The 17,139-nt window shown below is 56.7% G+C and overlaps 1 protein-coding gene across 1 annotated transcript in view; it reads right to left on the minus strand.

Moving 5' to 3' along the window:
* Positions 1-15,971, minus strand: part of DAB2IP (DAB2 interacting protein) — a 196,770-nt gene extending 180,799 nt beyond the window's left edge. The window contains exon 1 of the mRNA XM_060100781.1: positions 15,764-15,971. Coding sequence (XP_059956764.1) covers positions 15,764-15,803 — 40 coding nt within the window. The 5' untranslated portion in view covers positions 15,804-15,971. The remainder of the gene's footprint in view (positions 1-15,763) is intronic.
* Positions 15,972-17,139: the final 1,168 nt, after the last annotated feature.

A 17,139-nucleotide genomic window follows, 5' to 3' on the forward strand; every position in this document is an offset into this window, starting at 1 on the left:
CCTTTGATCAGTAGCAGTAGCACCTTGGGTGAGTCATTGCTCATCTCTGAGCTTCCGTTTCCTTGTCTCTAAAATGGGGACAATACTGCCTCTTTTAGGTGTCTGACGGGACGAGAGACCATGTTCAGAAGACACCAGACACACTCTTGAATGTTGCCCATGTCTAGATCAGTGCCAGGCACCCAGTGGGCACAGAGGCACATTTGCTGAATTGAATTGACACAAAGGTCCTGAGCTTTCATTGTTTAACTTGGAATTATCATGCCCACCAGTGGAACTTAGACAAAGTCAGTTTCTTATATGAAGATGATCTGAAAAGAGATAAATAATGAAGCCGCTGCAATTCTGATTGTATAATGGGTTTCCCTCCCAGTCGACAAGGAACCAAACCAGCTCCCCAAGAAAGGACACGTTTTGGAACCAAGCATGGCGCCCAGCCTCTCCAGCTCAGAGCGGGTAATATTCGCCACACATGTTTCTGTCTCAAGCCCTCCCAATCCCAGACCACAAAAGGTGATTTCCTATAGCCATTAGCATAATTAGCTGACTGTGACGCTATAGAGATGCGATTAGATGAGCCTGTGATTTTTGCACAGTTATTTGTCTCAAGTAAGTCACCTGAAGTTCATCTGCCATCAGGATTCATGGCTGCATTCTGTAATCGCAGGGAATTATTTTGCTAATAACAGAGGTACCTTGATCTAATTTAATTTTAATGCCAGGAGGTACCCTTCCAGAATAATCAGCTCCAGGGCAATTCCAATTTCTAGGTTTGTTATGTTCTGGAGAGAAGAATCAATTCAAGGAGGCTGAAGTTACTTCTTTATCACCCAAAGTCATCTAGGGGTGAAATGGAATCCTACCTCTGCGTGCTTGCAGAAAAATGTGGGGAGAGGACCAGAGATAGGGAGCCAGGGAGAGGGGGTGGCTCCCAGCCAAGAGGAACCACTGGAAGACATCACTGATGGATGAAGACAGGTCTGAATTAGGACCACAAGGCATTCCCTGGGAGCACCCGAATTTTCCTTGCATTCATTATCTTATTCGTTCTTTTATTCAATTTCTGGGACCTCTCTGCAAGACCTATGCTGTTATTTGAGTACAAATATTGATAACAAACCCTTAGGCAGCCCTGTTCTAGGTGCTTTACACGTATTAACTCATTACATCCCGTAAGGCAGATGGGTGCTACTATTATTCCCATTCTATGGATGGGAAAGCTGAGGCAGAGAGGTTACGAAACTTGCCTCAAGTCACCCCGCTAGTAAGGGACGTAACTGGGATTTGAACCTTAGACTGTGAACTTCCTCAAGTTCACATACAAGGAAGAATCTGAGTCCGCCAGAAATTGTTCAACCCCTGCTCTGTGCTCTCATTTTTACCCCTCACAACAACTCTGGCATGGGGGTGTTGTGAGTCCCATTTTGTTGAGGAAGAAACTGAGTCTCAAGAGGGGGTTGATTTGGCCAAGGTCAACACAGTAAGTGCAAGAGCTGGGGCTTGAACCTGAGATTCTGATTCTATACCTGGTGCTATTCTGGCTAAAGCCAGGACGTCACGGTGTCTTTGAACAGCTCCAGAAGCAGGCTGGGTATAATGTAATTACAGTAAGTGCACAGTGACCAGCCACCCAGCTCTGCTCTTTCCTTCCCACTTTGGGGCAGTTCCTCGCCCCAGAAATCAAGTGTCCTTTGCTGTCACCCCATGTTACCAAAGTCTACTTCCAGATTCCTACTCATTCACTCATATGTTCATGCTTTCAACAGAGGGCCCTGTGGTTCAGCGCGAAGGGCCAGGAGGTTGACATGGCTCTGTCACCCCACTTCTCTCTAAGCCCTGCTCTTCTTATCTGTTCAAGAAGGAGGAGTGTTCTTTGTAAACTGATGGAGCCACAGAGCCGTCATTTCAAATGAAAAAGTTCAGGCAAACCCAGAGTTTACATCAGGTGAAAGCAAGCTGCTCTGGGCAGAGCTGTGTTAGGGGACGCGGGAGTCTCTCCTATATGTCAACCTCTGGGCATCTCCTCTGACCCAACTGGAAACCCACTGGCCTGGACACAGTGTCTTGGCTCTTGCGGTTCTTAGAACCAAGGAATCTGGGATTCCCCTGATGGCGGGTGATACCCAAAATTCTGGGTGGGCAGCAAAATGCCCTCCTGACAGCCCCCCCAACCCCCTGAACACCTGTTCTGCCTTGTTGATGGCATCAGGGGACAAATCTGAAAGGGGCTTGTCAGCAAGGCCAGGCTGTGCCCAAGCCCCCGGCCCTGGGGGAAGTTTTCTGGGAGTCTCAATGCAGAGAAACATTCCCTGCTTCTCCCCACAGGCCTGTGGAGTCAGCCCGTCCTGGTACATCGGCCAGAGGACAGGCTATTCCTCTCACCCAGGCTCTGCTCATTGGTTTTCTCTCTCATCCTCTCCCTTTTCTAAAACCATAGTTTTTTTGGTTTGTTTGTTTTTTAATCCCTCTCCCACTCCCTCCTTCTTTCAACAAATGCTGACTAGTCATCAGCTTTCTGTTCTAGGCCTGAGGCTTCAGGGGGAATGGGCCGACTTCACACACAGAGACAGCTGCATCCTGGAGTGATTGGTCCCACCAATGCCCCAGGCACTCACTCACTCACCGGAGCTGGGAAGGCTTCCTGGAGGCAGTGGTGACCGAAGGGGCACTAATGCATGAATAGGAGCTAGCCCAGTTTGGGGGCCGTTGCCGATGGGGAGGAGACGGACATTCCAGGCTCAGAAGAGAGGTGGAGTTGGGAGCCGTGGCAGATGGGGTGAGATAAGTATCCTTGAAGCGCTTGTCCAAGGGCTGTGGACTTGATCCTGAGGGTCACGGGGAGTCAGTGGCAGGTTTAAGCAGGCCAGATGGGGAGGCTGGACATGCATTTTAGAAGCTCCTCTGGCTGCACACAGTTGGGGGTAAGGAGACGGTGAAATGGGGCTTCCTTTCCTTTCCCTTGTCGCCTCCCCACCACTGTCCTCCCTCAGCACGCAGCCGGGCTCCCCCCGGAGACACAGCCTGTGGACAGCAGGGAAGAGAGGCACTGGCCTGTCCCGACCCTGGCCTGGGCCCCAGCCAGGAGGGCAGCCCTTGACCCCTTCACTCCCAGGACCAAGGGTCAGGATGAGTTCAGATCTCCATCCCCACCGGCTGGGAGGCTTTGATTTGGGGGCGGGGCTCTGAAAAGGGCCTGTTTGTGAATCGGAGCTAAAGTGGGGTAGCTTCCCCACCCCCTCCCCTCCCAGCACCTTCTATCCAGATCCTGACTCTGACAAGCCCCTGCCCCGGCCCGAGCAGCCCCACTTGGCCCGGATCACTGCCCCTCCCCCACACCGCGGCGGGGAGGGGGAGGTTTCATCCCGAAACACAAGCTCTTTTGTTCCACCACTCAGCTCGGCTCTCAGCCCTGCAACGCGTTGGTGGAGGTTTTCCTGGCGCTCAGGGAGCCCCAGGTCAGCTGAAGGATGAGGCTTGGAGTGGACAGTGAGAGGCTGGGAACCGGGGCTGGAGGACAGGCGAGTTCTGACTGCAGCTTTGGGCCCTGTCCCTCCCGTTCCTCGGCTCCTGCCTACTCTGGGACAGTGGTTCTTAATCGGGGGCAATTTTATCCCGCAGGGAACATTTTGCAATGTCTGGAGACATATTTGGTTGTCACGACTGGGCTGGGGGTTGGGGGCGGATATGGTACTGGCATCTGTGGGTAGAGGCAGGGATACTGCTAAGCATCCTCTGAAGCACAGGTCGGTCGGTCGCCACGACAAAGAGTTATCCACCTCACGTGTCAGTAGCACCAAGGTTGAGAAACCTCGCCTGAGGGAACAGCCCCCTCACTCTGTGTCCTCAGCCGTGGCTCAGCCTTCCTTCAGGCCGGTCACCCCCAAGTTTCAGGCTGGGAGACTTGGGACACTCATTCCCACCTCTGCACCCTTGCTCAGGCTGTTTCCCTTGCTGGGGCACCCTCCCTGCTGCCCTGCGCTTATCTAAATCTCATTTCTCTCCACCCCCTCCTACTGTTGGGACCCTCCCCTGCTGCCTGCACCAGCCCCCGCTGCCCCCTCCCAGAAGCCATCTCTGACTCCCTGATACCAATTCCTCCCTTCCCTGTTCAGCCACTGCCAGCTTCGGCCCTCAGTTTGCACATCTATGCAATGAACTGGCCAGGTGAATAGAGAACCCAGGCCTTTCCTGCCTCTTCCTGGCGCAGGAGTAGGCAACTGGGGATGCTCAATGCAGACTCACAGTGGCACAGAGTGGGATGCACGCAGGCTTTGGAGCCAGCAAGACCAGGGTTCAAATCCTGCTCTACCATTTCCTTGCAGCGTGACCAGGGGCAAATTGCCAAACGTCGCTGTGCCTCAGTTTCCCTCTCTGTAAGATGAGTGAAAGCTCTATGAGCTGTGCACTTTCCCTTCCCTCCCCTTGTTCCCTGTCTGGCTGGTTTATCTCATTAAGGTGCCCCCCATCTCTGGCCAGTCTCAGATCCAGAACCACCTACTATTGGGGCCAAGAGGAAGAGGATCAGAGTGTCCCTCATACTTCTCCCTAGAAGCTGAACTTGCACTGCTTGGGCTGCTGAGGACCTTGGGGAAGGGAGACCTCTGAAACTGGAGGTTCAAAAATCCAGAGGCTGGGCAGGCCCAGGTGAGCAGTGGCGCAGGAAAGTTGCTGCCCTCTTGGTTCCTGGCCTTCTTGGCCTCTCTCTCTCTCTATGCACTCTTCCCAGCTTCCCAACCCCCTCCTGTAGGCTTCCCCTACTGGGGCTGTGACCTCCCCAGGTAGACAGCCACCCAGACTTAGCTGAGCTGGCTCAGGGGAGGGGCACTGTGTTGAGCAGAGGTGTGGTTTGGGGTCTTAGGAATTCAGGGGAGACAGTACAAATGCATCCCTCCCCTGCTTGGACCGATTCATGGCTCCCTGGATGCAGGATGAAACCCAAGCCCCTGAGCCTGGAACCCCTAAACTCTCCAGGCTCCTCCCCTACCTCCTCCCATCTGGATTTTGGGGTCCAGCCTCACTGAATCACTCAGTTTCCAGTAGACCCATCCCCAGCCTGCTAACTACCTCCTTCTGCAGGCCAAGCCCTGGTTACCTTTTAAGCTCAGCACCTCCCCTGCACACCACCCCCCTGGCCTCCCTGCCCTGGGCTGTCACTGTAGCTTTGGGTCCCTGTCCTGAGCTTTTCCCTGAGGACAGGGACCCAGCCTTGTCCTTCCCTGGGCCTCCAGTGCCTGGCAGGCAGCTAGCCTGGAGGAAGTGCTCAACATGAATTAAAAGAAGTGAACATGGGCAGGGAAAAAAGACATCCCGGCTCCCCCATCCCCCCCCAGTACCCTCCTCCCCCAGATCCAGTGGCTGTCCCTTAGAATCACCTGGTGGGGGTAGGGTGGGGGGAAGGGAGGGGAGGAATTTAACATTCCAATGCCCAATCCCCCTCTAGACTAATTGAATCCAAATCTCTAGGGCTGAGGCTGGGGGGAGGGTTAGAACTCTCTGGATGACTGAGATCAGACCATGTCCCCTCCCCCTTCCTGGGGGCAGTGGACACCCCTGGCAAGTGAGCTGACTCTTGGGGGAGGCTTCCAACGCTCTTTAATGCCCACTGTGTGTTGCATTGATCAGAGAAGCTCTTTACCGCTTGCATCAGGTCATTCATTCAACAAACATCAGCAAAAAGTGCTGAGGCACCAAGACAGGCGGACACCTGGGTGTGACAGGGGAGCACAGGAGGATGAGGGGTGCTGGGAGCACTTGTTAGAGAGTCCCCTGGTCTGGGGTGGGGACTGGAGGCAGAGGGTGAGGCAGGAGGCCCAGGGTGGGGCTGGCAACGGGCTGGGGTGTGGGGTGCGAACTAGGCCGCATGTGGGCAGGGGTGAGATGGAGACCGCAGATGTGAGGAAGGGGCGGGGGTTGTGGAAGGAGAGGGAGTCGTGCTTGGGCATCTGGGTGGCTTGGCTAGAGGAGGAGGAAAGGAGCCTCCCAGAAGAGTGAGAAGGGACAAGGATGGAGGGGAGGGGCATGAGGGTCACATGCTTGCCGGTAGTGAGAGATTCCAACAATGACAAATGCAATAATAATCACAGTAATAACCACCAATGTCAGCTGAGGGTTAACTCTGCCTGAAAGGGTCTCGGACTGTTTTTTAAGCATTAACTGTTTACTCCTCCTAGTAACTTGTGAGACAAGGGCTAACGTAATCATCCCATCTCACAGATGGGAAAACTGAGGCTGGGGGAAGTTACATAATTTTCCCAGAGCCACATACTCCCTGGTAAGTGGCAGGGATCTGATGCAGGTGGGCTGCCAGTCCAGGGACCCTGGCCTGAGCCACCCACTCCCAGCCCACCCCACCAGGGTCTCTCAGCCCGGAGGAGCAGGGAGCCTGCGCCTGACATCCCGCATTCAGCAGTTAGGGCTCCTCTGGTGGCCTTGGCCAGAGCAGTCTGGGGCAGGGGGTGGTGCTGAGGAGCACGTGGGCGGTGAGGGACCCGGGCTGCCCTGATGGAGCTCGGCTGTGAAGGAGCAAAGGCTGGGTGCGCTGAGGGGATGAGATGTGGAAGGGATGGAATGGCAGGCTCGTTGAAGGAGGAGAAGCGCCCGGTGGAGGGGCTAAGCAGGGGGAGGGGGGTCCCCAGGCAGGCGGAGGGCGGGGGATGCAGACCCCAGAGCCACCTGGCCCCAGCGGGGAGCTGAGGGAAGGAGGTAGAGCTGAAGCACCAACACCAGTGGACCTGGAGGGGCCTGGAGGGGCCTGGAGGGGCCTGGAGAGCCTTCGGGAGCTGAAGCCTCACTCCTCTCGCTGCCCCCAGGTCTGTGCAGCTGAATGGGGTGGGGGGAGCTCTGCGGGAGGGGAGGGGGCAGGGCTGGAGCAGGCAGGCCCAGCGGGAGGGAGGCAGAGAGACAGAGACAGAGATTCAGCAATACTTGAGCGGGTACCGTCCATCCCCCCGAAGCTGTCGGAGGCCCAGACTGGGAGAGGAGCCCCAGAAGATGGGCACAGACACCCCGACTGGGTGGCCAAAGGAAAAGACTGAAGGGTCTCAGAGCCAGAACCCTCCTAGGCGCCCTGGCTTCCAGGCCATGAAGTTGGCACAGACGCTTGGTCAAGGACAGCCCCACCAGGAGAGAAGGGTCTCTACTGTCCCGCGCAGGCTGGTGGGGGAGGGGTGTGGAGACCAGGTACCAGGAGGGAGATCAGGGACAGACCTGGGACAGCCCCAGGAGGCTCCCGGGTCAGACCCTGAACTTGGCAGCCTGGGCTTCGGGAGGCCAGAGCCCACCCTCCCTCCGGACTTGTCTGGCCACCTCCTGGTTCAACTTCACGCTGTGTTCCAGGTCCCCGCCCCTCCGCTGCCCTCTTTCTCCATGATGAACATTCCACCATTAGTAAAGGCGGGGGAGGCCATTTATCTGAAATTTGGGTCAAGGGAGAGAGACCCCTGGGCAGAGGTGGGTTGGCGGCTAGGGGACCAGCACCTCAGCCATTTCAGGACCTGTGGTCCCCTGAGCTGGCTTTTCCAGAGCACAGCCTCCCTCATTCTGGCGCCGAGTCTGTGGTACCCCGAGATGGGAGTGGGGGGCACCCTCACCCTCACGAGCTCGCTCACAGCCGAGACAGAGACCCACCTGCTGGCGCTCCATCCCACTGGCCAGGCGCTCGTGCCCTCAGCACGAGTTCGTGTGCATGTACACACACGTGCACACGCACAGAGGCGCGCTGCAATGTAGGTCACCGGCTGGAGTGCCTCAGGCCTGGGGTTGTGAGGACCGAGCCATCCGGGCAGACACTTCCAGATTGGACAGAAATGCACCCCTCCCTTCGTCTGCGTCCCACCCTGCTCGCCTGTGTCAATCTGACCCGAAGCCTCTCTAGGCTTCTGTTTGGTTTTCCCAGAATCCCTTGGCTGAGACTGCGGAACCTGACTCCATCCAGGGGAGGGGGCCTCTTCTCAACGTGTGAATCTTTGTGCGGGGCTGCGTGGAGTCTACAGAAGACACAGGGGTGTGGCCCCAACATGAAGGCTTCCCAGGCATAGCCCGTGAGACGTCCTAGGACTAGAGGTGGTAAGGACCAAGAGGGCACAGTCAAGGAGAGAATAGAGCAGCCTCAGCCAGTGGTCAGGGCTGGCTTCCTGGGGGACGTGGCAGGACCTTGGCTGGGGAGGTGAGTAAAGGTTTCAAAAAGCCTAGGAAAGGGAATGGTCCTGATGCAGCTGGGAAGGTCTAAGATGCTGCCATCCTCCACCCTGGAATTGAGGCCTCTCTGGAGGTCACATCTGGAATGAACATCACCGACTCTTCTACAGAAAACCACTCGATGGCCCTGCAGGCCCTTCAGACACAGCAAGTCCAGAACATCACTCCCCCTCCCACCCAGAATATGCTCTTCCACCCATGTCCCCCTCTCAGTGTGGACACCAACAGTCCTGCCACACAGGCCAGAGACCAGGTCACACGGACCTCTTTCCTCAGCCCACCCTCTCAGCCTCCAACTTTTCAATGTGGCACATGGAACAGCTCACAGTCCAGAGATGAAGACAGGCAGGGAAGCAAATGCACTGTACTCATTGGCATGTGGCAGGCTAGCAGGAAACCCAGGGTGCCTGGGAGCTCAAAAAGGTAGTCAGGGAAGGCTTCCTGGAGGAGGTGACACCCAAGTTGAGACTGCAGGCTGAGCAGGAGTGGCCAGGTTGGGGAAGGAGTCGTGGGGGGAGCTGAGATGGGAGAGTATTCCAGGCAGGGGGGATTAGCAAGTGCAAAGTTGAGGATGGCACGTTCAAGACAGAGATTAATTGGTCATGCTGGGATAGAGAGAAAGAAGGGGTGTGCTGGAGACAAGGGCAGAGGTGTCATCCAGGAGTCACATGGTGCACTGCCTTGACACCGTGGTAATGAGTTTAGACTCTCTCCTGCTGCACTGGGGTGCCCTGTGGGACTTTAAGATGCCTGAGAGTGGCCCCTTTAGCTGCACACAGAGGATGAGTTTGGGGGATAGGCGGAGACAGGGATCCCCAAGAGAGGTGAGGTAGTTGTCTAGCAGTCCAAGGTGGGGCATGGCCTGAGATGGGGGCTGGGAGATGGAGAGTCAGGGCAGAGCTCAGGACCAGTTAGGAAGTAGAATGGCCCTTGAGTGGTTCTGGTTCCTCCTCTCTCAGGTCCCCATCTTCTCATTGTGTAATAGGGGATGGGCAGGAGGACCCCCAAAGGCCCTCTCCCTTGGACCTCCTCACATTTGGGGCCATTTTCTGTTTGCTCCAGTCTCCCCAGGCTTCTGAGGTGACCTCTTGGGAGGAACCCCCTCTGGGAGGGGCATAGCTCTAGCTTCCGAAGGCCTGGGGTGTAGTCAGCAGCCCAGGGCACATCCACCCAGTAGAAGGAACGAGCTGGGCAGTGGGAACAAAGGGCTGGACTCTGAGTGCCCAGTGGTTGGCCCAGGGAGGCCAGCCAGTGAGAAGGTGCTGAGACACATTGGGCCTCATGGAAAAGGCCCACCAGCCTTCTTGGCCTAAGGGGGACCAGAGCAGTGGTCCAGGAGCCTGGGTGTGAGTTAGGCCCCATCACTCACAGGACTGAGATTTGGGTTAGTGACCTCGCCTCCTTGTGCCTCAGTTTCTTCATCTATAAAATGGGGATTAACACATGCCAGGAAATACATCAGGTGGTAGGAAAGCTTAGGGGAACCAGTCCCTGCTGCTGAGTGATTCAACAAAGATCTGCAACTAGGTACCACAAGGCAACCTCGAGGGAGGGGCTGGCTCCAGGCAGCCACCGTCCAGGACAATATAAAAAGGAATGATCTGGGAGGTGGCTACTGCTGTCCCCAGTCCTCCGATGGGAGGCGCAGAGAGCCATGTGGCCCAGACCCCGGGGAGGTGCAGCAGGATGGAAGCCCAGGCCCGTGCAGGAGGACAAGGGTGAAATGCCTTTTCTTCCTGTTAGCTGCTCTCTCCTTCTCCCACCAGGAGCCCCTCTCGTTGAGCTTCCTCCTGCTCTGCTGGGGGCGATGCAGGCACAGGGGCCACCCTCCCATCTTCCCCAGGCCTCACTCCCTGGCCTTCTTGTGCAGCCAGCTGCTCTGGCTTGGGAACAATCATGATTTAAGCCCCTCCCCGTCCGGCCTCATTGTTCTTTATTGACTCTTCTTCCTGATTTCGCCTCATCCCAGAGTCCCGTGGGGCAAGAAGTGGGGGCTCCACCCCTCGTCCACCTGCCCAGCTGGGGAAGTTCAGAGGCCCAGGCAAGGCCAGCCAGCAGGACTGAGGCTCTCCTGGGCACAGGGAAAGGCTGGGGGGTCAGGATACCCAAGGGGCAGCCCAGGGTGTGCAGAAGCACAGGCGTCTGAGAGTCCTGGGTTTGAATCATGGGTGGCCCCACTAGCTTGTGGTCTTGGGCCTCAACTGTCTCAACTGAGCCATGGGGCCATTCCTTCCGCTGTGAAGAGCCCACAGCTCCATGTGGAACACTTAGCACACAGCTGGGCACATAGTAAGAGCTCAGTAAGCGGGGTCCCTGCTTTGCCTCTCTGACCTGATTCCTTCACCTGTGACCTGACCTAAACTGGGGCTGTGGCCTTTCCTGTTCCTTCCGTCCCCAGAGGCCCAGCCAGCTGGTCCACAGCAAAGTCCTAGAGCAAGATGGAAGGAATCTGGATTTGGCATCCCTTCCCCACCCCAGGTAGGCTGGGCGTCCATCATTACCTCCGTCTCACAGATGGAGAAACTGAGTTTTGCTGCTGAGTTAGCTCAGCGGCAGAGAGAAGAGGAGGCCCCAGGCTCTTGGCCCTGAGGAGGCAGCGGAGGCCTGATCCATCCACACAGCACAGCCTCAGAGAAGGGCCTAGTGGGCACTGGTTCAGAGCTCGGGCTCCAGATGGCACAAACCGACATAACCCTCCCTGTGTGACTTCGCTCCCTGTGTGACTTTGGGTGAGTCACCCAGCCTCTCTGAACTTGTTTCCTCATCTTGAACATGAGAATGAAAACACCAGCCTTACAGGGTGGGGGAAAGGGGAAGCGAGATGATGAATGTGAGGCACGTGGCCTGCCAAATAGTTGCTGTTTTATGGTTATTTTCTATTTGTTACCAGCTGAGGCAAGCCGCTTATGACATCTTCAGCTTCCCCCTCTCACGGGGGAAGGGCCAGGGAGTGGTGACATCAGGCCCCCTGACAGCTTCCAGCCCAAAATAGCCCTCTCTTTAGACGGACCCTTTCCCGTTACAGTGGCTTCTGCACTCAGTGTCCCCAGCTGACATGACATCACCGTCAGTCGTGGCTCCTGCCCTGTCCTGCTCGTCTCCTGAACTGCTCCAACAAACACTCCTAGCGAGACGGTATTTTAGACAGCAGCTGTGGTGCAGGGACAGCTCTCGGAAAGTGCAGCAAAATGAAGCCCCCGGGCTCTGTCGCAACCTGGGTTAAATCACTGACCTCTCGTAAGGTCTTGGTGTCACTTACCTTCCCTGAGCCTCAGTTTCCTCATCTGGAAAATGGAGCTATAACAGCAGCTTACCAGGTTTGTTGAGGATTCAAGTAGGCAGAGTGTGGGGCCTGGCCTGGAGTAGGTGCTCAGTAAATAGCACTGGTTCTTTGACGTGCAGCACCTGGAAGTTTACAAAATCACCGCATCTGCCTCCCTACAGGGCCCCCAGCTGGAGCTGATGTCCTGTGCTGGTATCATGGGAAGAAACTGAAGGTTCTGAGCTGCCGGTTCCGCCCCCAGGGTTTCCAACGCAACCAGCCCCTTCTGGAGCTTTTATCCTGGTCGTCTGAGCCCAACTCCCTCACCGAAGAATCATGAACTCCCCCCAACAGGTGTCCAGCCTCCCATAGTTGTATCTCATTACTCCTCTGGAGACCCCAGCCAACCCGGGAAGCAGGCAGGGCAGGCCTGAGTCCGCCCGTTTGTCAGGCAAAGAAGCTGAGTCTGAACAAGGAGCAGGGACTTGGTCCAGGCCACCCGATGGCTGAGGGAGCCGGGCTGAGGCTCAGGCCACAGGAAGGGAAGACAGTGCCAAGTGCTGAGTCGGATTTAGAATCTTAGATGGTCAGAGCTGGGGTATATTCAGGGGTGTGGAGTGCAGGACCCTCATCGGACAGCTCAGGAAACAGAGGTCCGGAGAGGAAGAGGATGCCTGAGGGCACGAGTAAGTTAAGGGTGGGATCCAGCTGGTGCCATTCACCATTCACTCATTCATTCATTCATCCAATGGTGTGTATTGAGCATCTCCTGAGGGCCAGGCACCGTGCAGGACCCTAGAGATACTGCAGCAAACAAGACGCAGCCCCTACTCGCAAGGCTCTCAGGGTCTCAAGTGGGAGTCAGGTCAGCGAGCAGTTGATCAGCTTGTCCCCTCCCTCAGCAATCACAGACACACAGGAAGGAAGTGATTCTCTGGGCTGGCCTTTCTGAAGAGCCCATGCCAGAGGGGGTCAGTCAGATCTTGTCTGGCCCTCGCCCCAATGTACTTACACGTGGGGAAACTGAAGCCCCTCCATGACGGGCTCTGCTAGGGTTAGTGCACAGTCTCCAAGCTCCCTCCTCCTTGTCTTCCTGTGAATGTTGTGTAAAAGAAACCCCTGCTCCTGTGTTTGCCATTCCCCCCAGCTGTGGTCTGAGCCCTCGCTGGCCTTGCTCTAAGGGTCCCTCATCTCAGGACCCCCTATGGGGCTCTACTCAGCCCTGTCTTCTAAGATGCCCTGAATGTGCCGGAGGCCTCCAGAACATCATTGTCAGTGGCTGGGGACGTAGCCAAACTCCTTTCAGCCCCTGAGCACCTGATGAATGGAATTAGAGCTCAGGATATCCACCCGACGGAAGGGAGTCTTGCCCTGCTTGAAGCAGGGAAGGGAGGCCCAGAGCCCCAACCCCAGCTGTGCCTCTCCCAACCCTGTCCCCATAGAGGCTCCTGGGCCCCCTAAGGAGCTCAGCTTGCCAACCCCTGACCAGAAGCATCACCCTCATTGGAAGTTTCTCCACCCTCCGTGCCTTTGCACCTGCTGTTCTCTCTGCCTGGAGTGCCTTTCCTCACCTCTTTGGCTAGGCCAACCGAATCGTCCAGTCACTCATTCACAAGTATCTGTTGGATGCTTACTACAGGCCAGGCAGAGAGCTATGCTCTGGGGATAATGGCTGTCAGGGAGCTTAGAGGTTAGTGGGGGATACAGAGGTTAAACACATGCACATACCATAATGTGTAGTGCAACTAGGAACAGGTCCTATCAAGGAAAGGAGAGAGTAGAAGAGTGGGATCTAACCTGATGGACTGGGGGAGCATGACCTAGGGAAAGCTTCTCTGAGGAAATGACTTTCAGTGGAGACTGGGAGGAGGAGGAGGGATTAGCTCAGTGAAGACTGAGAGCAAGAGGCAAGGAAACCACATGTGTGAAGGCCCTGGGCTGATAAGTAGCTTGCTGAGTGTGGGGAAGGTCAGATCACTATGGCTGGAGCCTATAGAGGGAGGGGGTGAGGGCAGAAGAGTCAGATCATGGAGGGAGGCAGAAGATGCTGACCTTGGTGATAGGACCATGTGGGTAACAGGTAGCGGGAGGGGTCCAAGAGAAGGAACCAGAAAAAGAGACTGAGAATAGATGGGAGAAAATCAGGAGAGTGGCCTAGCCCAGAAGCCAGCTGAAGAAATTGTTTCAGAAAAGAGAGTCATCCTCTTCTTCGGTGGAGGAGTCACCTCCTCCGGGAAACCTTCCTGGACTCCACATGTGGGGTTAGGGGTTCCACGGGTCCTGGCCTTCCCCATCAGAGAGCACTTACTTCTCTCTCCCAGACTAGCCTGGGAGTGTCACAAAGGCAGAGACAAGGTTTGACTTACCTCTCCAACCACAAAACTTAGTCCAGGACCTGAAAGTAGTCTTTGTTAGATGAACAAATGCAGGACCTGGGCTTAGAGAGGAAGTGACTCTGAGGCCACAGTTGTCCCTTGTCCAGGACGGCCCCTTCAGCGTGGGGACATTCCCAAGGACTTCCTGGGCTCCCTTCCATTCCTGTCTGCCCCTTTCCTAAGGAACCCTCCCCTGTCCCTTGTCCTCTTCCTCTCAGTTTCCAGGCTCCTCACTGCCTGACCAGCTTCCAGAAGGCCAGCCACAGGAGAAGACAAGGATCTGATGGGGCATGGGCCCTTCAGTTAGGGGGCAAGCGGCCTCCGTTTCCGGGGCCCCTGGGCTTACCCTGCCCCAAGCCTGCCACTAGCAAACCCAGGGGACAGCAGGTTGGGACTGTGGGTTCCCGAGAGACCACTGGGTGCCAGGTGGGGAAATGGAGCCCCAGGGGATCTGGAGCCTTGCTTGGCTCTGGGTTGGTCCCCCAGACAAGGGTCTGTGCCCTCCATGGGGTAGCATCCCTGTGCCAAGCTTCAGGTGAACATCTCTGGAGACCAGCAGGCGTGTCGCACACCCCAGACTGTCTGCCCCCACCTCCCCCCAGGAACTCATCACTCTGAGCCCAGTATCATTTGTCTGTCTCCCATTGGAGCCTGGGAGCTCTTCCAGGGCCAGGGCCTCCATCTCCCTTTTCTCCCCTCCCTCTCTCTTTCCTCCCAACCTTCACTAAACACAAACTGTTTCTGAGGCTTGAGTTCTTTATTCCAGCATCCCTGACCCGACACAGAGCCTGGCACGTGGGGGTCACTCGGCATGCGTCCACTGGCCACTCGACCGTCTTAAGACGCCAGGCCAGCAGGCTGCCAAGCTCCCCCGAGGGGTGCAGCTCCAAACGTGGCAAAGGGCCCCTCTCCCTGGAAAGAGCTGAAGCTGGCAGGAGGGAGGTAATTTGGCCTTGAATCTGTGCCCGGCGGCCAGGCCTGGCTGCGGTGGGGCTTGGGGGTCCAGAGGGAGAAGAAAATAGTTTTCTTAGCAGGGACCATGGTCCCAGGAGGGTCTGGGCCCCCAAAAGGCAGATCCAAGCTGGGGTGAGGCCTCCCTTGACTAGCCCTCCTCTCTGAGGCCAAAAGAGCCCTCTCCCTACTGAGCCCTAAAACCTGCTGGCCCCCCAGGGCGCCCCCTCCAGTCCCTCCTCCCCTCCTGCCTCTCTCCTTTGCACAACACAGAGATGGCCAGAGCGCCCCAGGCGTCCTAGCCAAAGGTACACAGCCTGGCTGGGCTGAGCAATGGGGTCTTAGTTCCCTGCACCCCTGGAGCCCCAAGCCTGCAGAAACTGCCCCGGCCGAGCCATTCCGAGCCTTACAAGCCCCTGCCGTGGGCTCCAGACAAGTTGCTCTGTCCCAAGCAACTTTTCCCTAACAATCTTCCCGGGGTTTGCAGGGAGCCTGCGTCAGGGGCAGCTCCCCGGGGGCAGCCCCTGGGGCCCTGCAAAGCCGGGAGTGCTTACAGCTGGGCTTTAATTACAGACTGCGTTCCTGTTGCCTGGTCCATCTATATTTATCTGCAGGATCTCACTAATCAAACTCCCCACGGCACCCGGCAGGCCTGGGGACAGCGAGTGAGGCAGACAGGCGGGGGGCTGCAAACTTCCTTCCTTTCCTTCTTGTCCAGGAGCAAAACAGAAGCCACCGAAACTACCTCTCCCTCCCCCAACACTGCCAATGCCCGGTCCAAGGGGCTGCCCCAAGCCCCGCTCCTGAACCCTTCAACTCTGTGCCATAATTCCCGGCACCCAGGACCCCCAGGTCCCAAGACCAGGCAGTGCCCATCTTCCTCCCCGCTTTAACTCGGATTCCGGCAGCCAACAGAGAAAAGTCTGCCTGAGCAGCGGCTGAATCCCCAACTCTGCCACTTTGCCGGCGCTTGTCTTACCGGAGGAGTCGTCTTGGTCCAGGAGGGAGTCGGGCTCCATGGCGTGTGCGCCCCCAGCCCCTGGCCCCGCCTGATTTATGAACCGAGGCTGTCTCCATGAGCGTCTGGGTTTCTCCTTTTGTATTCCATCTGGCGGCTTTTCCAACTAGATGACTGGGTATTCCTGCAAGCAGGCCCCTTTCCAGCCCTCGCCTTCATACAGTACATTTAAAGTAGCAGTAACCTCTTTTTCCTCCCCCCGCAGCCCGGCTGGAAACATTAGAAGGGACCGAGGCAGCGAGATGTCTAAAATAGGAAGACGCCAGGACGATTGGCCTGGCTGCCTGCGACGCTGGCTGTGGGGATCTGGCCCCGCTGTGCAGATGGAAAAGCTAAGAGGTAAGGCTGAGCCTGGGCTGAGCATCTGGAAGCTGGCTCTGGGGCCCAGGCGTCTGTGGGAAGTGGGGAGGCTGACCCACCCGTGGGAGGGCATGCGGGGTCCGCTCTGTTCACCGCCCAGCGCCCAAACCCCAGGGGCTTCTCCCAGGCTTTGCTGGAACCTCCCACTCAAATCTGTTCTACAGACATTTCCTGCGGTGTGGGGGATGCAGAAATTGACTCATCCATCCATTCAGTCAGACACTAAAAATTTTTCTGGAACATCTACTGGGCGCCAGACACCATGCCAGGTGCTGGGTTTGCAGTGGGGAGCAAGCAGCAGTGTCTGGTCTCTTGGAGCTCACAGGTAAACAGGTTAGTGCAGCGCATTGTGTGTGGTAAGTGCTGTAGGAGCATAAAGAAGGGCTGGCTCACCTGGATGGGGGAGGCGGTCAGGGAAGGCTTCCTGGAGGAATAGGCCCCTAAGCTGGGACCTTATGGATGAGTAGGAGCTAGCCAGGTGACAAAGGAGGGAGTGTGCCAGGTGGAGGGAGTGGCCTGTGCAGAAGCTTCAAATTGAGAGGGTACTTGGGGTGTTTAGTGACCCCCAAATAAGTTCCAGCTGGTTGGAGCTGCGGTCACGGCACAGGTGGTGCAGAGAGACAGAACCATGGAGAGAAGCAGCGGCGGGTCGGGCAGGGTCTCATGGGGGTGTGGTTCTCAGGTTTGACCCAGGGGCTGACCCACGGGAGTGACACATTCCCGGTTGTTCTTTAGAAAGGCCTCTCTGGCTACTGTGTAAGAGGGCGGATGCTCGGGCAGGACTGGACTGGGGAGGCTGTCAAGTCCCCAGGGGAGAGGGACACGTGGCCTCTGCAGGAACAGCTATGATAACGCTGGGTACCACTCACTAAGTGGCCACCAGAGCCAGGCACCATTCCGAGCATTTCCCACATGGTCTCAGTCACTCCTCAGTGACCCCTCTGGCAGAAACCCTGCCTGTCCTGTTTTGCAGATGA

This window comes from Mesoplodon densirostris, chromosome 6 (genome assembly GCF_025265405.1).
Source record: "Mesoplodon densirostris isolate mMesDen1 chromosome 6, mMesDen1 primary haplotype, whole genome shotgun sequence".
Lineage (NCBI taxonomy): Eukaryota > Metazoa > Chordata > Mammalia > Artiodactyla > Ziphiidae > Mesoplodon > Mesoplodon densirostris.